General features: G+C 38.7%; 1 protein-coding gene and 1 pseudogene across 1 annotated transcript; both read right to left on the bottom strand.

The window, feature by feature from the left end:
- Window positions 1–21,460: 21,460 nt before the first annotated feature.
- On the bottom strand, window positions 21,461–22,800 carry LOC113345303. The gene is made up of 3 exons (XM_026589090.1): window positions 22,510–22,800; window positions 22,304–22,405; window positions 21,461–22,199 (listed from the first exon to the last, which is right to left on the bottom strand). Exons 1-3 carry the CDS (start codon window positions 22,768–22,770, stop codon window positions 22,092–22,094), a joined length of 471 nt encoding a protein of 156 aa, XP_026444875.1. The 5' UTR covers window positions 22,771–22,800; the 3' UTR covers window positions 21,461–22,091.
- Window positions 22,801–22,847: 47 nt separating this feature from the next.
- Window positions 22,848–22,928, bottom strand: LOC113345631 (annotated as a pseudogene).
- Window positions 22,929–24,762: the final 1,834 nt, after the last annotated feature.

The raw sequence follows: 24,762 nt of genomic DNA, 5'->3' as shown, positions 1-24,762 counted from the left end.
ACATATCACTATTCCATACTATTTTCAAATGATTAAATCTTAAATCATAATTAGGTCATAAGAAATAAATTGCTTTTCACCAAATTCATCAAGTATGAAAAAAATGTTCTTAAGCTTAGCATATTTCGAGAACGATAATCAAGATAAACTTGACTCGAAAATTCTGTTATGCATATACTGTCTAATTTAGTCATGCGACAATGTATCAAAGATATAAAGGTGAAAACTTGAGAAATAGGTGGTTCAGTCTTCACTTACCTTTTGTTGAAGAAGTTTTCCAGAGCTCCTGTTGATCTTCGCCTTCAAACGGTAGAACGCAGTTGTAGTTACCTAAAATCTATGAGAGGTTAGAAGTGGGATTCTAGGGTTTCTGAAAGTGAGTTATGGGAGGTTGAGCATGAACACTCTTCGCCGAAACCACACATAATGTCCGTTCAAAGGATACTTCAGTCACAGGGAAGAGATTTAGGGCTGGTCTTAGGGAGGAAGCAGATGAAAAGAGAGATCAGATAATTCTAGGGTTTGAAGAAGAATTGCTCTGAGAGGTTATGAGAAATATTGTCGTAGCTTGGAGAAATAGATGACCTATTTATAGATGAATTTCTCTAATCTCATGTCGGTGAATATAAGGATTGTTTTTTCGTGCCGTGCGGAGCAATTCTCCCGTCTCTTCAGGATTAAAAATAAACTAGGTTGTGTTTATCTCATTATTCCACCGCCTTTACTCTCTTCTGTGGTGAGAAATAAGCCGGGAATTCCTAACACGTGTCGTAGATAGCCAGACCAAAACCCTAATTATTATCTCCCCCCTCTCCCCCCACCCATTTATGCGAAGCTGAGTCAGCCTTTGTGATGACGTGTTGAGAAAGAGAAATATTCTCTTTAGCCGAGTTGGCCGGGATAGAGAGATATTCTCCGATTTGTAAGAATGACTAGGATGAGTCACGTGAAAAGGCATGGGATGCCGCAGAATTCTTGTGGAGAGGAGACTGGATTCCTACACGAGGCTCGTGCCTACCATGGGGAATATTCAGGCTTATCTGAGATTTCCCGAGAGATTTGAATCTTTCCGAGATTTTGCAGATTGATTTGAATCTCTCCCGAGATTTTGCAGACAGTTCAAAATCTCTACGAAGATTGTGTTAATGGATATGAATCTCTCTGTGGTCAGCTGGGACTCGTCCTGGAGAGAGAGAGAGAGAGAGAAAAGGCTTTGTACGCCCTATTAATGTCTGTGCGAGACTTTGGCTCACTTGTCTTTGACCAGCGTATCTTGCTGAGATGTGCTAGGAATCAACTGTGTGTCTATATGATGGGCCAACAAGACCAGTGTATCTCGAAAGGATGTTCTAGGAGTCTGTCGAAAGGTCCCAGAGGTAGAATAACCAGCATATCTCGCGGGGATGTCCTAGGAGTTATTCGGAAACCTTAGTAAGTCGAGTCAGAGCCTAGAGAAGACATGACCAGTGTATCTCGCGATGATGTACTAGAAATAAGTCCTTGATCTCAAATAGGGTGAGTCGTGCTTACATGAGATATGCGTATCTCCACTCTGGGTCATAAGTCCTCCGGGGATGTCTTTACGCATCTACAGAGCCTACATGACCAGCAGTATCTCATCGAGGATGTATATTAGGAATCATGGCATCACAATCAGCTGCGTCTCGCGAAGACATGCTGGAATTGTGGCTGCTCTGGTTCGTAAGTCTGTCGTGGAAGTTTTACGCTCTACAGAACCTACGTGACCAGCAGTATCTCGTCAAGGATGTATACTAGGAGTCACGACATCACGACCAGCAGTATCTCGCAGGGACGTATACTAGAAATCGTGGCTCTTGGTTCCTTGAGGAACAAGGCCTTAATATCTCCCGTGAGAGTTGAGTTTCGACTATGATCTTGAAATGACGCTTTTACCCCTTATCCAAATTTCACCATCTACATTAAGTCCCGTACTCAGAGTAGAACCTTGATTGTTCTATGATGAGTATATAGATGGTTACAAATCGGCCGGGAGCGAAATTAAAATCCACTCGGTATTCTAGACTTGCCGAGTCCCCAGATTGATGTTTAGTCTTTGATTATTATGACTCTAATCTTGGAATCGATTCTGGACTTTGGAACTTCATGAGATTTTGTGTTAGACGTTAATAAAATGATAGTAAAGTCTTGATGAGACAAAATTTATGTCTGGAGCGAATGGGATTTGTTAATTAGGGTTTCCTTGGCCAAAACCCTAATTTTCTCTCTTCATGCATCATTGAGATTTCTAGTTTGTACAGGCGAGTATGTGAAGAAGAGAAAGTTCTTAAATGGCTTCATTGATGTCCTTGATGTTGGTGAAGAGCCGTGAGAAAATATAGGCACTTACTTTTGAAGTTACGGGACTATCCCATGTAAATACTGAATTCATTCTTATACTGTACCTAAACCCTAATTTCTCTTTTGTTCGCATCTGACTCCTTCGGACACTGTGGAGAGGCTTGACGAGGCTTGGAATGTATACATCTATGTTGTGGAGTCGACACCTTTTATGATGAGAGCATGTTTGATTCCTATGAAATTGCCTAGGCATGGTCGCGGCTTGAGAGAGGGAGAGAGGCATGTGTATGGTCCTTCTTTTGGAAATTATGAACCCGAACTTTCATGTTTAAGCTAAATCACCTTTATTTTTTATGAAATTCCGCCTTTCTGGATTCCGTTTCAATCCCATTCTTCTTTAAACACTAAGATAACTTAGTTTTCACGTGTATAAAGCCTTGGTAATGAGTAGATGAGAGGTTTGTCGGTCTCTAACTGTATTATGGCCTTTTTCTTTTGAAAATACTCAAAATTACGAAATAAGGGTATTTGGGTCAAAATCCCTTATGAGCTCGTTTTTTTAGAAGATTGATGAGATAAATGGCATGAGAGAGGTGTATAAAACCGTCCAAGAGAAGGGAGAAAGGCTCATCCCCTTCTCTTTTAGAGTAAATCCCTTTTTCGCCAAATTCTTGAAATTATGACTTATTTTCGTCAAAACCCCGATTCTCTTCAATTTTGGTCCCTCTGAAAAAAATTCCAAGAGAATAAGTGATGTCCAAATGTCCCAAAATATATTTCATGCATGTGGGAGAGGATTGGCAACGTTCAGAGAGATTTTTGAAGAAGGGAAAGCTTAGATTTCCTTATTTGAGCTAAATTCCTTTAATTTTCTCTTTTAGCTCCAATTCCTTTTCCTTTTGAACGATGGATTCCCTTTTGATATAGGATTGAAAAGAGAACTATTTTACAACTCTTTTATGCGTGCACTAGGTCTGTAGGTTGTTCCATCATTCTTTCACATGTTCTGTTTGTATGAGGACTCTTCGTTTGGGTGTTCGTCAGGAAACTTCAGTTTTGAGAGACTTGCGTAGAATGGATATAAAATCTTCATACGATGTCAGATTTGAGATATCGACCCTAATTTGAAAATATAAAAGAACTATCTATTCAACTCAAAAATAATGACCTAATTCTGAGTTATTTAAGTCAGTCAACCAATCACGTACCTTTGTCATCAGGAATCTCGTATACAATTTCAGGAGTTTTTCAGATTGCTCTTACTTCGGTGTTGGGGACACATCTCCTACCTCATTTGTTCGTTTGAGGAAAACTTTTGGTATGTTGTTTAGAAAACATAGGGGAAAATATTTTCTTCAGGAAGAACCCTGAAATTTCTTATTGTTTGTTATCGGTTAGTCTTCGTGTTGGAATGTATGGATGTCTGTTTTCGAAAGGAGTCCTTGTTGCGTTTAAACTCTTGATGTATTGAGACTCTTAGGAAATGATCCTTTGGAGTGTTGTTAACTAATTTTCCTTCCTTAGCTTGACATAGGTCATGAATTTATCCCTTTGGGCCAAAACGCTTATGTGGCATGCTTATACGTTTTTACTCTTAGTTACGAAGAAAGCATGTCTTCTCTCAATTCTTAAACCATATAAACTCATTAATATCCTTGACGACGTGGATTTGGTTTATTGAAATAAAGGTAGTGATCTAGTCGTGAGGACGGGCTTCGTTTTTGTGAGACTTGACGCATTCTTGTTGAATAAAACCCTAGCGGTGTTTATATACGTCTTCAACTCTTGTATTTTTGATATAGTTTTTCTAACTCCTTCCTTGTTTGTAGGCTCACGTTATGAATATAATTCAATAAAAACATGTTGATAATAGAGTGGATGACCTTATCTTTTTTGGCGGTACAAGTGTGCAACAATCCCCAATTATCAGTAACTTTGGTGTTGGAGAATTCAAAAGAGGTGAGGAAAAACGCATTACCGGTTATCATACTGCTGGTGTTGACCTTGTTAGCCTTATTTGACTTCTGACTAAGGATGAGATACTCGTGGCATATTTGGTAACATGAGGAGAATAACTCTAAGCGCTCTTGCTTCTGAGGATCTTATAAATTTGGAAAATTTCGATGACCACCCGTGATGATCAATGTAATCGAGAGTCGCTGGAAATTCTGTTGGAGCTGACTGGAGCAAGCTAAACTACGGTCTTCGTTTCTCAGAGGAGGCCCTTACATGAGAGAGACTAGTAGCTGAGGAGATGTAGAGGAAAGGATATGGATGCCTTAGGGAATAAGAGAGAGTTTTCTTTCCGAGAGGTAGAGGCCACTACTGCCACATGATTTTCTTAAATGTTGGTAATTTTCTTCTTCGGTTCTTGCTTGTACTCGTCTAGTGAAGTAACGGCTCCGTCATGAGCTCGAACTTGATGCAAACCTTTTCTTGCTTCGTTGCATATGCGAGTAGGTGAAAGCTAGGGTTGTCAATGGGTTCGGGTCCTCCCGGATACCAACAGAACCGGACCCTACTTATAAAAGACGGGTCCGGTTCATAAATTTGTGGACCCAGAACCGGACCCGTTTAAAGACCCGGGCGCCCGTCGGTTCCGGTTACCCGTTGGGTATTAAGAAAACTATAAAAAAAAATCTTAAAAACTTAATTTCTTTCTCTTTTTAGCTTGAATCTAAATTGTTTTTGTAAAAAAATATTATTATTTCTTAATTAATGTACTAAATAAAGATAAATGTAAGAGAAAATTAAAAACGAAAAAAAAATCAAAGCCAAAACTAGCAAAATGCTTATAATTTTGCTAAACAGATGAATAACAGGGTACTCGATACCCGCGGGTACCGGACGGGTATTACCCATTTGGATCCGTTAAGATTCGGATCCAATTGGTTAATTACCTGTCGGGTCCTAAGTTGTTAATGGGTCCAACTTTAGGACCCGAAACCGGACCCGACTGGTTCCAGTTCCGGGTAATGGCTACCCATTGACAACCCTAGTAAAAACCCTATGTTAAATTCGTAATAGGAGCTTAGTGATTATGAGCTTGTATACCTAAGAAGTAGGTACGAGGTTCGATCCTCATCAACTGCCTTATTTTTGGGTCCAAGAGCATAGCTCAGTGGTATCCCATCAACTCCAGTAAGGAGGAAGTCAGGGGTTCGATCCCCACCATAGTAGAGGTTTGTATTTAATTAATTGTATGCAGAGGTTCGGCGGGGTTAGGTCTAGCAGTGGGGCTAGTCCAACTGGCTGGATCTGGGTAGGGGCCTGGGTCCGGCTTTAGCCCATCAAAAAAAAAATCGGAATAGGAGGTCCTCTCTTGCACGGCTTTCACTCCAGAGGTTGTAGAAACTTCGTTCAACGCCCGATTTTAGTGGTTGACCCCAACTATCGAACAGGAAAGAGCTGCCTTTCATCTACTGGAGAAAAAAATAGGATTTGGAGATTGTTTTCTCGGTGATAAGTCCAGGTGAAGTTGAACTCGAAAAATATTAGGTTTTTCAGTAGAAATACATTCCAATGTCTTGATCATCTCTTGGATTGTATTTCGGAACGTCGGTCCTTTTTAACATGCGCTAGCAGGGACATAGATGTACAGTTTCCATCGGGTGCATCATCAAATTATCTACCATTTTTCCCAGACTGTTTAACTGTATGAAGTATGAGGCAGTTTTAGTATAGGAGATATTGCAGGCTCGTTTTCACCCATTACAAACCCTAGTTTATCTCGTGCGTGAATCTTGAGCGGAAAGAAGGGATTTGAACGTGTATTTTTCTTTGGTATAACCCCAATACATGTTTTCATATGTGAAAATCCTAAACATGTTCGGAAAAATGCTAGCTTAATTGATCATGATAGAAACCCTAGATTAGTCTTGATGGGTTTCTTTGGATGTGATGAAACGTGATTTTGAATCTTCTAATCTTCGACTTGTGGAAGTGTTATGGTATCTCTGTTTTGGGATTGATTTCTAATCCCAGAGGATTTGGTCGCAGGTTAAAACATTTCGTCATAAGAGAAGGCTATGTTGAATTCTGTTTGAAGATCGGCCATGGGAGTTGAGGCTCGGAATGATATCTGATTCTTGTTCATACACCTTTAGTGAGAATTCTCTAATTTGAAACGTTCTGAATTCTACCAATTTGTTTTTCACCTGGAATCCCTGGGTTAATGGTGTAAGATTCTTTCATCTAGGAGTTGGATGTTTGAGCCGTCTTATGTTAGTCACAAAGATGTACGATGCATGGTTCTTCGCAAGTCCCCAATTTCTTGCATGAATAGGATTTTCATTTACTGGAGATGTTTGATCGTCCAGGCAATACCTCTGTGTTGCTCGAGATTGAGTCTTCAGGGATGAGACAAAGTTGTTATTTAGTCTCTGCTAGATGTCTTAACAGGGACTCATGCTGATGAGTGCCAAATATTGTATATTTTTATCCCTTTTTGTTGGCATTTAACTCATCTTTTGCGCAGTAATTCTACATTTTATCCCATATTCTGTATTTTCATTGTTTTCAAGAATAAATATTTTTCTTACTTAATTTTGCATTTTTAGGTAATAAATAAAGTCTGGATGAATTGCGGAGCGGAATAGAGCAGAAAAGTAGTGAAAAGCCAGGAGGAATTACGCAAGGAAGCCGTGAAGAATGATGTGCGGAAGACCAAAGAGGGTAGAAATGGGCTTGAAGAAGAGATTTGTTCTTAAAGAAGAAGTGGGCTCAAGATTTTCCAAGCCCAAACTCATTTCCCAAACCCATATTCTATACCCAAAAGCCTAAAACCAAAATCCATACCCGCTTGCGTCTTCAGCCGTCAGATTGATCTCAGAGTCATCCTACGGTCGCCCCCTTGTTGTGCATCAAAGTTTGATACATCCGCTTTTCACTACAGTTCCTAACTCCATCAAGTGTCGTTAGTTTTGTTGTATCACTTCATCTGACGGTCGCTCCTCGCTTACCTCCGCATCGCCGTCAGATCTACCTACCATCTTCACATCCTACGGCCCAGATCGCATAACATCTTCACTCGCTGCAACTGCCCAACACCCTAACATCCGAGCCATATACCCCTACCAAACACCCCCTTCTCCTTCTTCCATCGACCTCTCCCCCTCCATGCCTGTTGCAGACCACCACCATCTTCTCCACCTGCTCTGCCTTCGCATCCACCACCTCACCTGCCTCAACTACCCAAACCAACCACACCCATCCTTCTCCCATCAATCCCCTACCCCTCTACCTATCTAATTCACTAATTTCTCTTCTCATCTTTCTCTGAAAACCTAGAAGAAAAATTGATGAATTAGGTGGAGTTAGTAGAGTAATTGGAGCGTGAGAAAGCAGCAGTAGAGTCAGAAGAAGATTGGGTTAGCATGCATGCGATCAATTCCAACGAATTAGGTGAGTTTCACCAAACCCTAATTACACTGTTTTGGGTCTTTTGGGGACTTCTCTTGTAAACTATAAATTGGGACTGTGGGTGTGATGTAAAAACTTATGCTGGGTTAGCCAGCTTCACTCTTGTAGAGAACTGGACTAGCCAGTTTCTCATTTGTTTCATGTTTACACTGTTGGTTCATATGTTTATCATGTTTTTGTATTTGCTCACCATATGTGTGTTGTTTGAATTGCCTTGTATGATATTTATTATTGTTTACAAGATTAGCATGAGCTAAGTTGCATTGCTGAGGCTCAGATGATGCTTTAGTGCACTGTTAGGTAGTGGAATGCTAGGTTAGAGCCTTAGGATGCATTGTTTTGATTGAGCAATGGGAGAAATTAGTGCTCATAGCAAGCTAATTCTCTTTCCATTCCATTTGTATGCTTAGGATGCATTGTTTTGATTGAGCAATGGGAGAAATTAGTGCTCATAGCAAGCTAATTCTCTTTCCATTCCTTTTGTATGCTTAAGATCCTAATTTCAACCTAGAATTGCATTGTTTAGCTAGGACACAAGGTGGATTCTAAGCCTTAGCTTAGCCACAGCTGAAAACTCCTCCCTGCCCTTGGCTAACAGCCTTGGTTTATTTGGTTTTGTTTCCTGTTAACTGCCACTGTTACCTTCGCTTCATTGTTTTTATTCTACTTCACTGTCACATTTACTTTACTTTCTGTCACTAATTCAGTTACACCAAAACAGCTCAGTTGTGTTTTAACACAACACAAAAATCTCTAGGAAAACAACAATAGCTCCCTCCAAGTCCCTGTGGACAAACCCCTGCTTATTCACTTTCTACTTTAGATCCTGTGCACTTGCAGGTGTAAATATAACCATAGTTTTAGGTTTAATTCCTTAGCTATCAAGTTTTTGGCGCCGCTGCCGGGGACTCGGTTAGCGGCGCTGTTGTTGTTTTTGTTCTACATTTGTTTGCTGTTCTCTGCATTTGTTTGCTGTTATAGGTCTTGTTGCTGGCTAGCCTTTGCTAGCTAGCTAGCTAACTGTTGCTGCTAGACCTTTCTTAACCTTGCTGTTGCATCCTTAGTGCATCCTGTTGCATCTTCACTGCATTTACTGTTTCATTACAACTGCATTCTTGCATTCTTTCATTTACTGTCATCTAGCTCACAGAATTCTTAACTTGCACCATCTAGCCTTTATGGATGCATCATTAGCTTTAGCTTGCATCTAGTTTTGTCCTGCATATTCAGTTATCAACTCATCTTGCAGCTCATTGATTCTGTCCTGTAACTTTCTTATTTGTCATCTGAAGCTTGTGCCATCTGCATTGCATCTTACATCATCTTGGCATACTTGTCATCTTATATTCTTGCATATCTTCTTGCACTGCATCCATTTGCATAAGCATCACTGTGTAACTGCATTTTAGTCTCACTTGCTTCTGTGCATTTAGTGTAAGCATTTAACTGTTCTTGCATACTGTTTTGCATTACCAAGCATCTTTGCTGTTCTTGCTTACTTAGTTGCATCTTTTAGCTTAGCTTAGTGTAAGCATAGTCCCTGTTCTTGCACTTCCTGTTAGGAATTGTCTTACCTCTTTAGTGCATTGTCTTGCTTCTTTCTCTTGCTCTTGTTATTGCTCTTGCTTTTGCCTTGCTGTTGGGTTCAGAACAAAAGCTGCTGCAATTGAACAAGCCCACTTGCTGTTGAACAATTCTGCTGGGCTTGCTGTTTGAACTGCAGTAGTGATCCTGCTGCCAAGCTTCTGTTGCTGGGCTGTGCAATAAAGAAACAAAAGCCCAACTGGGCTGTAAGCTGCAGAAGGAGAGGAAATTGAACCAAGCCCAACTGGGCCTTAAGTATTGAAGCCAAAGCTTAGGATGATCCAAAGCCCAACTGGGCTTTTGCAACCAAACCGAACAGCTGGGCTGTGCTTTATAGGTAAGCCTAAACCCATTAAGAGAACCCAACCTGTGGGCTTCCATTTTTAATTTGTGGGCTTGTAATAATTTTTGTTTTTCTTTATTTTTTATTTGGGCTTGTAATAATTTTTCTTTTTCTTCTTTTTCTTTCTTTTATGGGTTTGTAATTATTATTGTTGTTTTTATTTTCTTTTATGGGTTGTGCTAATTTATGCTAGGCTAAGTTTAAAAAAATAAAAAAAAAAAAAAAAAAAAACCAAATTTTTTTTGCTCCTAATTTCGAAAACCAAATTTTATCCCAAGCAAAACCAAATTTTCTTTTCAAAACCCTTTCAAACCAAATTTTCAAAACCCATTAAAACCAAAAAATTTTTTGAAAAAATGGGCGAGTGTGTGAATAAACTCCGTAGTCTCCATGAATACATGTACCCTAACATAATAAGTCAGTTATCATGTATCGTCTTACCCCAGACTGATGGCCCATTTGAACTAAACGCAAGCATGATACAAATACTTCCTATATTTCGAGGGTTCGATTCTGAGAATCCCTATAACCATGTAAGAGAGTTTGAACAAATTGTCCGGGCTTTACAACCTGACCATATATCCGAAGACTCTTTGAAATTGCGTTTGTTTACTTTTTCTTTAAAGGAAAAGGCAAAAACATGGTTTTACGGTTTGAGACCGCAGTCAATCACCACTTGGGACCAACTCACAAATCAATTTGTCGGAAAGTTCTTTCCACATCATAGGACCATCTCTATTCGTCGAAGTATTAATTGTTTTGTCCAGTTAGATGGAGAAACACTTTTTCATTATTTTGAACGATTTAATGATTTGTTGTTTGAGTGTCCTCATCATGGCCTCGAGAAGTGGAGACTGGTCGCCATTCTTTATGAGGGACTAGACTTTAAGTCTCGAGCCTTGGTTGAATCTATGTGTAATGGTGAATTCATTGATAAAACTGTGGACGATGCATGGTTATTTCTAGCTGAAGTTGCAGAGAAAACCCATCAGTGGGAAACCTATAGGGAAACTAGGACCATGCCACATGATATGGGTAATCACCATGAGTCAGATGTTGATTTTCCCAATGAGCTTAATTCTGGATATAGTGTTTCATACCCTATTGCTGAAAATGTCAATCCATATTCACCTATTTTAGAGGCAGATGTATGGACGAAAAACACTAATGGTTTTGACAAAGTAGGATTTTCATGTATTTGTGATGATGATGATTATGATGATGTTATATTAGAAGAACATGTCTATGCTGAAAATGTTATGGAACCTTTGGGTTCAAATACATTAGGCTTTTCTGCCCCGACCTTCATGAATGATGTTTCTTCTAGTATTCCATATACATGTGATGAGGCTACTGATTTAGATATTGTGCAGTTATCCTGTGAAGAGCATGACTTAGGTAATGTTGAATCTTCTGTTGACACTAATGATCCTATGCATGAAAATATAGTTGATGTGTCTGATTCCATACTTAAGCCACAATATATTGCTTCTTTTGATGTTAATTTGGATATTTCGGATAACCATGATTCTGAATTTGGACTTGTGAAATTGTGTTGTGATGATGAGCATGCTACACAACTTGATTATGATTTAGAAAATGCTGATGTGACTGATAATATTGGTACTTTTGATCTCATGCATGTGAGAAACTTAGATGTCACCTTCTTGCCTAAGTCACAGATTGAGATTATTCCACCCAACCTAGATTTGGTTTGTAACAAAAATTTTAAACCAACTTTTTTGAAGATTCCCAACCTAGGATTGGAACTGTGTGCCTCTCAAGTCCTCTTGGACTATTTTGCATATAAATACAATACTTTTAAGGAGCCACAGTTGGAATATGCATGTTTGTCCATCCCAAACAAAGTCCATTTTCAGTTAGACCTTGTGAATCCTGCACCCCTAAAATTGTTAGATTTTGTGCTTAAAAGTAAACCTGTTGAAAAATTTAGGTTTAGGGGTGATTCATCCGGTTTTTCACTCTCGCTCTCATTTCAGTCCAATTTTAGTGTTTTGAAACTGTCTATGTTTCAACACTTTGTCTTTTGGGTTGATCCTCAACTCTTTAGATTGTTAGTGTATGGTGAATTTTTTGTATATAATCCAGTAGATAAAAATTTTAAAAATCCTTTTGTTCCTTTTGTATATATTTTGCTAATCCAATATGATCTCGGCTGACATATGTTGGATTCTTCCTTGAATAACGGAGTTCTAATATTGCTTTCGCCGAAATCGGGTATTCTCTTTCCTTTTTCTCTACTCAACATGATCCTCTTCATATGTTGTATTATAATTTGTTCATATTTTGAAACATTGAGGACAATGTTTAGTTTAGGTTTGGGGGTGAAAAGTAGATACTTTGATAATATGCCATAATTGAAAACAGAACTCCTTTTTGAAAAAATTTAAAAAATTCCAAAAAAAATTAAAAAATGATAAAAAAAAAAAAAAAAACATAAAAATGGAGCTCATTTACCTTGAAATGTTGACTCTTGTGCAAATATGTAATTATTAGGAGTCTTAGTCTAGATATTTAGGCACCCTGATTCTAGCACAATTCACATAGTGATAAGAAATTTGCACGCGCACGATCTACCAATACATGTATAGCCTCGATCTTCAAGGTGTTTGATAGGAAGTTTGATTGCCAATCACTTTAGAATACTGAATGAGACTTGACTAGCTTGTTCCTTGGTTGGCTGGAATAGAAGTTGGAGGATACGTTAAGAAAAGCAACCATAGAATTTGACCGGATGCATTCGATAAGGGCCACCTCTTGCTAAGAGTCATGTAATTATGTTTTTCTTTTTGTTCATGTATCAAAAGTGTCACTATGTTGTAAAGATCAAAGTTATTTCTTAAAAAAAAAAAAAAAAAAAAAAAAAAAAAAACAAAAAAAAATATCAAAAAAAAAAAAAAAAAAAAAAAAAATCAAGTATTTATTTATTCCATGTTTTGTCATGTTAAAGACAATAGTTCTCTCTTGTTCCAAAAATAAAAGTGAGTAATCAATGTAAATAAGAGTCATGTAAAGAGTTATCTTTTTGTTGTAAATAGTCTTGTAATAAGCAAGGAGGGTGCAGCCATCGATGTATAACGCGGGTAAACTGAAATATCACCAACTCATTGGGTGAACATTCACAATTCTCGTAAAGCCGGACAGCTAGCTTGGCTTAGAATTCGGTTCTTAGCCTAAAAACTATCTCTTGGTGGTTAGTAGTCATAACTTCAGGTCATTCTAGAAACATGTGTAGATACACTTTACACTCTTATCACATGTCTTTATTTGTTATCAGTGCTAGGATTGTGTCTTTGATAGCTAGATTGACATCTCCATTTTGCTGTGAGCTTAAACTATCTTGCACATGTCACATTTGATGGAATCTGAGCTTATATTTTGACCTAGAACTTTGTAGGTACGTTCTAAGCAAACCTTCACGAGACTTCAACTCGTCCACTAGGGACACTTAGTGGTTTAAAAGGCTTAGTGCATACGCTAAATGCATTCGAGAGACCAGCGACAGTGGTATAGGTAGGATTTCCTTAGTTTTGTTTTACTTGAGGACAAGTAAAATTCAGGTTTGGGGGTATTTGATGAGTGCCAAATATTGTATTTTTTATCCCTTTTTGTTGGCATTTAACTCATCTTTTGCGCAGTAATTCTACATTTTATCCCATATTCTGTATTTTCATTGTTTTCAAGAATAAATATTTTTCTTACTAATTTTGCATTTTTAGGTAATAAATAAAGTCTGGATGAATTGCGGAGCGGAATAGAGCAGAAAAGTAGTGAAAAGCCAGGAGGAATTACGCAAGGAAGCCGTGAAGAATGATGTGCGGAAGACCAAAGAGGGTAGAAATGGGCTTGAAGAAGAGATTTGTTCTTAAAGAAGAAGTGGGCGCAAGATTTTCCAAGCCCAAACTCATTTCCCAAACCCATATTCTATACCCAAAAGCCTAAAACCCAAATCCATACCCGCTTGCGTCTTCAGCCGTCAGATTGATCTCAGAGTCATCCTACGGTCGCCCCCTTGTTGTGCATCAAAGTTTGATACATCCGCTTTTCACTACAGTTCCTAACTCCATCAAGTGTCGTTAGTTTTGTTGTATCACTTCATCTGACGGTCGCTCCTCGCTTACCTCCGCATCGCCGTCAGATCTACCACCACATCCTACGGCCCAGATCGCATAACATCTTCACTCGCTGCAACTGCCCAACACCCTAACATCCGAGCCATATACCCCTACCAAACACCCCCTTCTCCTTCTTCCATCGACCTCTCCCCCTCCATGCCTGTTGCAGACCACCACCATCTTCTCCACCTGCTCTGCCTTCGCAACCACCACCTCACCTGCCTCAACTACCCAAACCAACCACCCATCCTTCTCCCATCAATCCCCTACCCCTCTACCTATCTAATTCACTATTTCTCTTCTCATCTTTCTCTGAAAACCTAGAAGAAAAATTGATGAATTAGGTGGAGTTAGTAGAGTAATTGGAGCGTGAGAAAGCAGCAGTAGAGTCAGAAGAAGATTGGGTTAGCATGCATGCGATCAATTCCAACGAATTAGGTGAGTTTCACCAAACCCTAATTACACTGTTTTGGGGCTTTTGGGGACTTCTCTTTTAAACTATAAATTGGGACTGTGGGTGTGATGTAAAAACTTATGCTGGGTTAGCCAGCTTCACTCTTGTAGAGAACTGGACTAGCCAGTTTCTCATTTGTTTCATGTTTACACTGTTGGTTCATATGTTTATCATGTTTTTGTATTTGCTCACCATATGTGTGTTGTTTGAATTGCCTTGTATGGTATTTATTATTGTTTACAAGATTAGCATGAGCTAAGTTGCATTGCTGAGGCTCAGATGATGCTTTAGTGCACTGTTAGGTAGTGGAATGCTAGGTTAGAGCCTTAGGATGCATTGTTTTGATTGAGCAATGGGAGAAATTAGTGCTCATAGCAAGCTAATTCTCTTTCCATTCCATTTGTATGCTTAGGATGCATTGTTTTGATTGAGCAATGGGAGAAATTAGTGCTCATAGCAAGCTAATTCTCTTTCCATTCCTTTTGTATGCTTAAGATCCTAATTTCAACCTAGAATTGCATTGTTTAGCTAGGACACAAGGTGGATTCTAAGCCTTAGCTTAGCCACAGCTGAAAACTCCTCCCTGCCCTTGGCTAACAGCCTTGGTTTATTTGGTTTTGTTTCCTGTTAACTGCCACTGTTACCTTTGCTTCATTGTTTTTATTCTACTTCACTGTCACATTTACTTTACTTTCTGTCACTAATTCAGTTACACCAAAACAGCTCAGTTGTGTTTTAACACAACACAAAAATCTCTAGGAAAACAACAATAGCTCCCTCCAAGTCCCTGTGGACAAACCCCTGCTTATTCACTTTCTACTTTAGATCCTGTGCACTTGCAGGTGTAAATATAACCATAGTTTTAGGTTTAATTCCTTAGCTATCACATGCGAACATGCGTTGCAAATTTTTTTCTGAGATCTATTATTCTAGGAGATGGTCAACCGGACTTGAGAGTAGTAAACACCTTCTGGGAATGGGGGAGATGTATCTTGTCCTTCAATCATCCCGTCCGATTATGACACATGAGGCAGTTTGATGAGCCGGTTTTTCAATGGAAGAGGCTTTGGATGAGGGGACCGCTAGTAGGCGTCTGGATGAGTAGCGTGTGTCCTGGAACAATGGTCTCGGATCCTTCCCTTGTTTACTTCAGTTACAGTAGTTGGTTGCGGTTGTATGTCGAGTAATGAAGTTTTATCTGAATTGTTGACCTCACGAGTATCATTTCAGATTTCTTTTCCCTTGATAGATTCGGTTGTAAATATATTCTATTTCGCCGAACTAAGATCCCATCATAAAATGAAGTTGGATGGTCGTTAGTGCAGAGGCGGTGAAACTTTTATAATTGCTAGGGCTAGTTCCTCCTATTTCTGACACAACGGATGTTGAGATAGCATATCGACCAGTGGTTTTAAACCTTCGGATAAGTATGAGTTTTGGTCGAGTATCATCTTGGAAACTAGTCTTGTTTGATACTTTATTTCTTTCTGGTCATGATCCTCTAAAGCAGGAAGAACGACAAGTTGTATCTTCGACGGGTATGGTAGTCCGTGAAATTAGGCGGCTCTGTAACATTTTGATTAGGTCACAAATTTTATGGAGCCTTTACAAGTTTTCTCTAAGTTTATCTTGTAGAAGGCGAAAAGACAAATCCTACGGAAAAAGAACTAGGTCAATCGGATACAGAATGAAAGCGTTATAAGTAAAATAGTAAAGTGAAGTAAACTTCCCGAGTCCCTTGTGATCAATTTGAGGCCCTTGACCTAAACGAACTTTGGAGCAAGTATCCATATAGATTTGTTGGCTTCATTCCTTCTGGTAACTCTAATGGCGTTTTCATATAAGTCTGGATGTCGATCTGAGATTTTGCAAGATTCTGTTGAGTCTTCGGGAGTTCTCCTTGGTGCTTATCCAAGGTTTTCAAGGATTAACATTAGATTTTCATGAAAACAGGTTGGTGGGACATTTTTTTATGCATGAAGAGATTCAGGCGACCTAGAATGTCATTAACCCGTTCACTAAGGACGAAAATTAGTCTGAGAGGGAAAAATACTGGTAGGGATAACTCTCTCGACTAAATCTGGGTTTACAGAGATTGAATCAAGAAGACGTTTTTTATGTCTGGATTGGTGGAATCGGCTTCCTTCCTAATAGTGACCATGATTGAGAGCAACTGAGTGAACAACCTCCCACTGTGGTCGCCAAAATGTAGTTACCTAAAATCTGCGAGAGGTTAGAAGTGGGATTCTAGGGTTTCTGAAAGTGAGTTACAAGAGGTTGAGCACGAACAGTCTTCGCCAAAACCACGCATAGTGGTCGTTCAAAGGATGCTTCAGTTATAGGGAAGAGATTTAGGGATGGTCTTAGGGAGGGAATCATATGAAGAGAGAGATCATAGAATTCTAGGGTTTGAAAAAGAATTGCTCTGAGAGGTTATGAGAAAGATTGTCGTATCTTGGAGAAAGAGATGACCTATTTGTAGATGAATTCTCTAATCCCAGGTCGGTGAAGATAAGGATTGCTTTCCGTGCCGTGTGGAGCAACTCTCCCGTCTCTTCAGGAATAGAGATAAACTAGGTTGATTTTATCTCATTATTCCACCGCCTTTACTCTCTTCTGCAGTGAGAAATAAGTCGGGTATTTCTCACACGTGTCGTAGACCGCTATACCAAAACCCTAATTGTTATCCCTCCCCCCCTCCCATTTGTGTGAAGCTGAGTCAGCCTTTGTGATGACGTGTTGGGAAAGATAAATATTCTCTTTAGCCGAGTTGGACGAGATAAATAGATATTCTCCAATTTGTAAGAATGACTAGGATGAGTCACGTGAAAAGGTACGGGATGCCTCAGAATTCGTGTGGATAGAAGACTTGATTCCTACATGAGGCTCATGCCTACCATGGGGAATATTCATCCTTACCTGAGATTTCCTGAGAGATTTGAATCTCTCCGAGATTTTGCGGAGAGATTTGAATCTCTTCGAGATTTTGCAGAAGGATCAAAATTTCTACGAAGATTTTCTTAATGAATCTGAATCTCTCTGTGGTCAGATGGGACTCGTCCTGGAGAGAGAGAAAATGAATTTTACGCCCGATTAATGTCTGTGCGAGACTTTGGCTCACTTATCTTTGACTACCGTATCTTATTGAGATGTGATAGGAATCAACTTTGTGTCCATATGATGGTCCAAAAAGACCATTGTATTTTGAAAGGATGTTCTAGGAGTCTTTCGAAAGGTCACAGAGGTGGAATAACCAGCGAATCTCACGGGGATGTCCTAGGAGTTATTCGGAAACCTTAGTAAGTCGATTCAGAGTCTAGAGCAGACATGACCAGTGTATCTTGCGATGATGTACTAGAAATGTGTCATTAATCTCAAAGAGGGTGAGTCGTGCTTACAGGAGATATGTGTATCTCCGCTCTGGGTCATAAGTCCTCCGGAGACGTCTTTACGCATTTACTGAGCCTACATGACCAGCAGTATCTCGTCGAGGATGTATACTACAAATCATGGCATCACAATCAGCTGCGTCTCGCGAAGACATGCTATAATTGTGGCTGTTCTAGTTCATAAGTCTGCCGGGGACGTTCTACGATATACAGAACCTACGTGACCAGCAGTATCTCGTCAAGGATGTATACTAGGAATCACGTCATCACGACCAGCAGTGTCTCGCGGGGACGTATACTAGAAATCATGGCTATTGGTTCCTTGACACTACACCATTTTTAGGTATTAGCAACATACAATAGATGTTGCTAAACGGGGTTGCAACCGGCTTTTGACGTTGCTAAACACGGTGTCGCAATTTTTAGCAACGGCATAAGCTCTGTTGCGAATCTCGGTCAGCAACGGGGATTCGCAACGGCGCCTGCCATCGCGAAATTTTTTATTCGCAACCGCAATCTGCTATTGCTAATATGTTGCTAATTACAGGAATACCCTTACCCGGAACCTGATACTGTTGGTTCTGGTTCTAAATTATTGGTTCTGGTTATAATTTAGCAACAGAGCTCCGATGTTGCTAATTTTTTGCTACCTCAAAAAAAAAGGTCAAGTCTATATCTATTAACCTAGTCAAAATTCATTTCACCCCACATTTTCCTCCCTGCAATTACCGAGTTCTTCATATTCAACATCCACACAGATACAAAAAGTACAGTTGCCATATAAAACTGTATTGGTGATACACAAACTACAATGGCCATAAAAAACTGTATGATATTATAAAAGAAAGGATTCTTCAATAGATAAAAATGTACACAAGTGAACTATATCGCTGAGAACCTAAAATTATGTGACTGACATACAATATTCGACTATGTTGATGTTCATAAATGGATGGGTAACCAAGTTTGTGTCAACTGACAGAGAAACTGAAAAACAGGGAATTAAAGACTAAAATATCACCAGAAGGATCGCGAGACTCCGCTTGCTTAACCAATTTCCTCGGGAAATTATACGTAGATTCATTTGCTGCTAACCAGAGTACTGTTATTTGACTTAAGCACAAATACCTGCATTTTGCACGAATTTGATGTTTCAGTACTGAGGTCACAAACTATGCTATAAGTGAACTGAAATTGAGCTGTATGGTCGTAGGAGGCTTAGAACAAACTTACAGTTCCATTTCAGTTCATGTTCAGAATTGTTTACCTAATCTAATGGAATAGCTACAATCGAAGGGTTTAGTGTGAATTATTAAGAAGCATTTAGTAAAATCCCATACTGTATGATGTCTCAGAATAAATAATGAACACCATGGATATATATACTAGTGTCAATGAAATGATTGTTCAATCAGCTAATAAATTCTAGTTTGCAAGGTCTGACATTATAAGGTTATGACTTATAGACGAAAGCTTTCAGAAAAAGTTTGTTTACCTTCGTTTCAGAGTTGTTGTTGATCATGAACATTAGGAAATTACTTTTGCTGTGAGTGTATCTGCATCATGTAGAAGGACAACAAAGGGAATTGGAAATTCACAGGGTAGATGCAGAACGGGGACCCAGACAGCACATGACATAAGCTTTTTCTGATTCCTGTGAAACTTTAAGAGTGTTAAAATAACTCATACATCACATATAAATATGACAACATATTGATACAAAAAATGTAAGAGTAAGTAGTAACATTACCTGAATCTATCGTCATCTTTTGTTGTTATTAGACGTACTGAAACTGCCATTTTACACAAATATGAAAGAATTAGGAACTTTTTGAATTATGAAGACCCACCAGACCCAATGACTTCATGGAGTAATGAATATCGTAACAGAGACTTACCGGAGAAAGGTCAGCAAAAGCATAATCCCGTAGCAGCATCATGAATAGCATATTACCTCAAAAGCGATTATATATTGAAGATTAATATCCATTTGAACTTAATATGATAAGCATAAGCAAAAGAAGTGTACTTACCTGTTGTAGTAATTTTTATGCGGTAAATAAGAGTTCGTTGCTCGGACTTGTAAAGATTTAAAAATAAAGATATATACAGAAAATATGTCACAAGATCAAGAGGAACCAGGACTCAGGATTCCAATGTGTTTCATATTCAAGTGGCTCAGAAAATAATCCTAGGCGATTATAGCTCAAAATAAAACAAATATTAACTCTATCTTTGCCAAATTAGATTCCATAAAATATTACTTGTATATTATAAGCATGGCACATCAAGAATCCCTAGGACTAAGCATGTTCCATCAAACAGAATCACAAGTAATTAATTGAAATCATAAATCAATTAAAATCGGTGCAAAAAGTGAATTAAGAATTATTTAAATAACCACATGACTGAAAAACAGCTTCCTCCATCATCCCAGTATTGGGGTTTAGCTACTCATAATAATATTGTTCTCAAAATACATACTTGATGCTCAAAATACGATTAAAAGAGTGAAAAATATAAAACAGTGATTCTGCGACTCACAGAAAGCGTCCAGAAAGGAACGATAATAAAAGACTGCTGCTGATGAACGATACTTCCTAACTGTTGTTGACGCTTCTTGAAATAAGTCTGTTCTTGGCGGTCTGTTCTTCCTTGTTCTTCAGGGTTCTTTAATGGCGGAACAGCAGCAGGAGAAATTCTGATGGTTTGATTTACGCCTCATGTGGTGCTCTTCTCGGCCCCAAATCACTTGATATCTCTTCTGGGAACCCTAAGACATCTATTTATACACAACAGATCCCACAAATCCGATTTGTATTCGATTATTGTTTTTCTTTTCCTTCGGCCGGAAGTCACGGGAATGATCTCTGTGTGCAGCTTCTGTTGAGTCCGTGCTCTTCCCAAACTCCCTAAACGCGTCATACTCCATCTAGGACTCAAACTAGACCTGATACGTACAAATCCTGGCGTCAAATTCTCACGCAATCTCTGAAACGCGATATACATGTCCATCTCCTCTGTTTTGCTCTCACGGCTTATCCAGCCCAATTCGATCGACCAAATCACTTGAATATGACCTGTTATCCTCTAGCAAGTCCATCCCAAGAATTTCCAGTGATTTAATCTCCATAAAACTCCTCAAAAATCCGAATCCTAAACTGCCAGGCGTGAAAGCTAATTTTCCCGCCAATTCTCTTCTTTTGAATTTGAAAAGGAAAGTGACCTCCCCCTATCCAGTTCCGGTGTCCCTTTAGCACATGCCTAGAAATGGATTACCCCTTATCCAAAGCGAGAGTCCGAATAGCAAATATCCTCCCAAGTGCCTTTAACAACTTTTCGAGCCAATTTCGCCGCAAAAGCTTATTTCTCCAAAAACACCTACAAAGAGATAAAATACCGAAATAAGTACAAAAATGGGTACTAACAATATACACAATAGAGATGAAAATAGACACATAAATGCGTCTATCATTACCAGGGATTGATATCCCCCCGGGTGGCTACTAGCACCTCAACTGACCTGCACTGTAGTCACCTGCGCAATAAAGTATAACATAACCCAAACCACACATACATAAAAGAAAAACTGATTATATTAGTACTGCCGGTTCACATAGATACATTATGATTCAAAGTTTTTCCTAAGATACAATTGCAGTGCAACTGCATCTACATTTTAGCATGTTAAGCACATGTACATAAGTGTGAACATATATAAGATAACAGCCATATATGTTTGTCAGTTATCGAGCGTTAATTGATGGCTGAGATATCAATGAAGAGTTTCATTGCATATCTCCAAAAAAGTAGGTCGACCGCCAACCCAACTAGTCCATCTTGATGCACTTCTTTGGATGAAGCACGTACCCTCCAACAACAACATCTTTAAAGATGTCAACAAACTTGTTAGCTTTTACGACTGGTGCATCTGGCATGAGAATCTTATCCACCAAAATCTTTCCAAGATTAGCTGGTACAATAGAGCCGTGACACATACATCCCATAGCACCAGTACACAGTCTACCAACAGCCAAAACTTCCTCATCCATGTTCAACAATGAACATGGATGCATTTCAACACTTGTTGATGATCGAGCTGGTGACCTGGTTTTCCCAGGTGAAGGTGTTTGAGTAGGTGAAGGTATTTGAGCAGGTGAAGGTGCATCAGCGACAGAATTATTCTGAAAAGGTGAAGCTTCCTGACCTTGTAAACAACCGTTATTGTTTGATGCCACAAATGACCCCGACATTGCGGACTGGATATCCTTCACAGTGTGACATAGTGATCCCAAGCCTTGGATCAAAATTCCCACCCTGTCACCTAGCTCACCCAACTGATGCTTAACAACTTCATCCTTGGATTTTAATTCTTGTACTTTGGCACGCGCAGGAGCAGAATAATCGTATTGACTACGAGTAACAGGACCAACAACACGAACCCGTCATCTACATTCCTTCTGAAAAACTTTAGTCATTACATCCAAATCTGATACAGGAACACCCGCATCTTTTTTCCCCTTGATATCTTCTTGGGCCTTCTTAAGGTCATCCTGCCATGTCGAGTATAACACTGTCAGATATAAAATAAATAGATGACTAGCAGATAGTATATGAGTACTTAATACAGTACAGATGAAACAATGTGTCGACTCACAAAGGATCTTTGCGAACTAGGCAGAAATTCCCCACCCTCTTGGGTATGAGCTTTAATCCACACATCAGAGGTGCTGATTTCCACTTCAGGATTCTCGCGCTCCTAAATTCAAAAGTATGACGAGTGGATTTGTATTAATCAATCTAGAGAAGGATGAGACTAATCATAATGGTCATAAATTGATATTTTGAAATCAATATACATACCAGTTCATCTTTCACCAAAGAATGAGGTTTACGACCAGTGGTGTGAGAGTAATCATATAGTTCTATTTTCCTCTTGTTCTCAGCTCTGCTTTCCTGTGCTTTTTCAGTGCTTTCATTCTTGCAGAAATCTATCCACTCCTCTTTTTTAACATTTGGAGGAATATGTAGAATCCTTTCTTCATGAGTATCATAAGGATCATAATATGCTTTTCGAAACTCATACTTTCGTCTCCTCCATAGACCAGACATCTCCTTAACCATGGTTATATTAGAAGACTCAGGTAAATGAAATGATTTCTGAAAAAACAGATTTAATCAAAGTATATTCAGATGCAAAGAAATTATGTAGAGCTAATACATATATGCCATCATTTCAGCGAAAAAACCAGTAGGGGAATAACCGAATCATCGCCAAATTCTCAACTAAAGTTATAAAAAGTGTGAAAAGAATTAAGATGATATTTGTACCATTAGTTCATTCCAAATATCATTTTTGTAAGTATCTGGCACATGCTTCCATGTTTTGAACGAGATAGGGACATGAGTACAAACCAAGGAGCCGTTCATGTGGCCGTATGTTGTTGCATTGGGGGAAATGGGAAGACCATTCTCATCTACCTCCACTTCTGCCATAATAACCTGCAAAATAACAACTAACATCTATCATAGAAAGAAGTTACAACTATAACATGCCTTTGTCACTATCCACAGAAACACAACCTGTCAATAATGCGCAAGTTATAAAGCAAAAACTTAGAAGGAAAAGAGCAAAAACATAACCTATCAAGATTCTAAACTCTCATTATCAGTAAGAGCACAAACAACTCTAAACTATCATTGTCACATATCAGAAAAAGATCTTAATCCACACAAAGCTTTAAAACACAGAATCGACAAATATAAGCTTTTATAAACTCTCATTGTCAGCAAGAGCTGACTGATAAATAGTAGGAATTTCAATACTATCTATGGAGGAAGTTAGTCCTTGAGATGAATGGAACACCACATACCACCCTTTTTCAGAAGTATCTTTTGAGTAGAACACTTGTATCGCTTCAGATGCAAGAATAAACGGCTCATCCAGAGCTCCATCAATGTTTTTCATCTTAGACAAGTTAACCTTTATCAACTTTGAATTTGGATCAACCTTACACCCATTAGTCTTGTCTTCAACCTTCACCCAATCACAATAAAAAATTGTTTCTTCAAATTCCATATAATTCAACTTTATAATCTTCCTAATGACTCCATAATAGGTCATTTCTGTTTCCTGGTACTCTGTGTTTGTGGACTTCGCTCTATAACTTGTAACAGCTCTCATTGACACACCACTGTTTTGTGATAAAACCCCTACCTCGTAATCTTGTGCACAGAATGTAAATCCATTGACTTGGTATCTTTTATACGACTGCACCTTGAAGAGAGGTATTTCCACCACCATTTTGATTAACAAATTCTATAAATGACCTAACACATTCTATGTATAGAGCAGATTTATGGGAACAATTCATCCATCCCTTATCAACCATAGATGACATATCCTAAAGATTGACAGTATCTATGTTAAATTAAAACATATGTACTCAACATCAATACAATCAAGAAGCATTTTCGATCAATGAAATGAATACAACCAAACAATAGAGCTAGGTCATGAAGTTATCGTGATTTATTTTCACTAAGAACTTCAAAGCTACATGTTAGAATTCAAGTGTATAAACTCCGCAAGTTTCCATTCCATGAAGTTGATATTCCCACTTGAAGTCTAACCTGTAGCTATGAATTGAATTACAATAACCTGCTAACCAATTCTATTCTGACAAGTCCACTTTATTCATTTCTTGTTCTCATCAAATGATATATTACTCTTCCTAAGTTCAGTTCATACAAAGTACTTTAATTACAAGATCATACAAATTACTTAAAAAACTTCCTCAGTTCAGTTCATACAAACCTACATAACTTCCTAAGTTCATAATTTAAACAAACTAGTCCAGATGATATATTACTCTTCCTAAAATCAGTTCATACAAAATACTTTAATTACAAGATCATACAAATTACTTAAAAAACTTTCTCAGTTCAGTTCATACAAACCTACATAACTTCCTAAGTTCATAATTTAAACAAACTAGTCCTGGTGGTAGGGTTGCCGAAGCCCTTAGGTTAAGGACAGAAACATCCACTCAACGAAGAGCGAATGAGCTACAAGTAGCTTTTCAGAATCACCACTAGGACTATTTATAATGTTCA

Source organism: Papaver somniferum, unplaced genomic scaffold (genome assembly GCF_003573695.1).
Source record: "Papaver somniferum cultivar HN1 unplaced genomic scaffold, ASM357369v1 unplaced-scaffold_81, whole genome shotgun sequence".
NCBI classification, from domain to species: domain Eukaryota; kingdom Viridiplantae; phylum Streptophyta; class Magnoliopsida; order Ranunculales; family Papaveraceae; genus Papaver; species Papaver somniferum.
The sequence above is the reverse complement of the archived record's forward strand: the minus strand, read 5'-3'. Positions and strand labels throughout refer to the sequence as shown.

What these genes read in the sequence shown, in the direction of transcription:
- LOC113345303 (XM_026589090.1), bottom strand. Translation starts at nt 22,770, where the DNA reads ATGGTTAAGGAGATGTCTGGTCTATGGAGGAGACGAAAGTATGAGTTT. An exon ending in CTTTGGTGAAAGATGAACTG is followed by an intron (nt 22,406 to 22,509) that starts GTATGTATATTG and finishes TTTTGAATTTAG; the next exon opens with GAGCGCGAGAATCCTGAAGT. An exon ending in CTAGTTCGCAAAGATCCTTT is followed by an intron (nt 22,200 to 22,303) that starts GTGAGTCGACAC and finishes TCGACATGGCAG; the next exon opens with GATGACCTTAAGAAGGCCCA.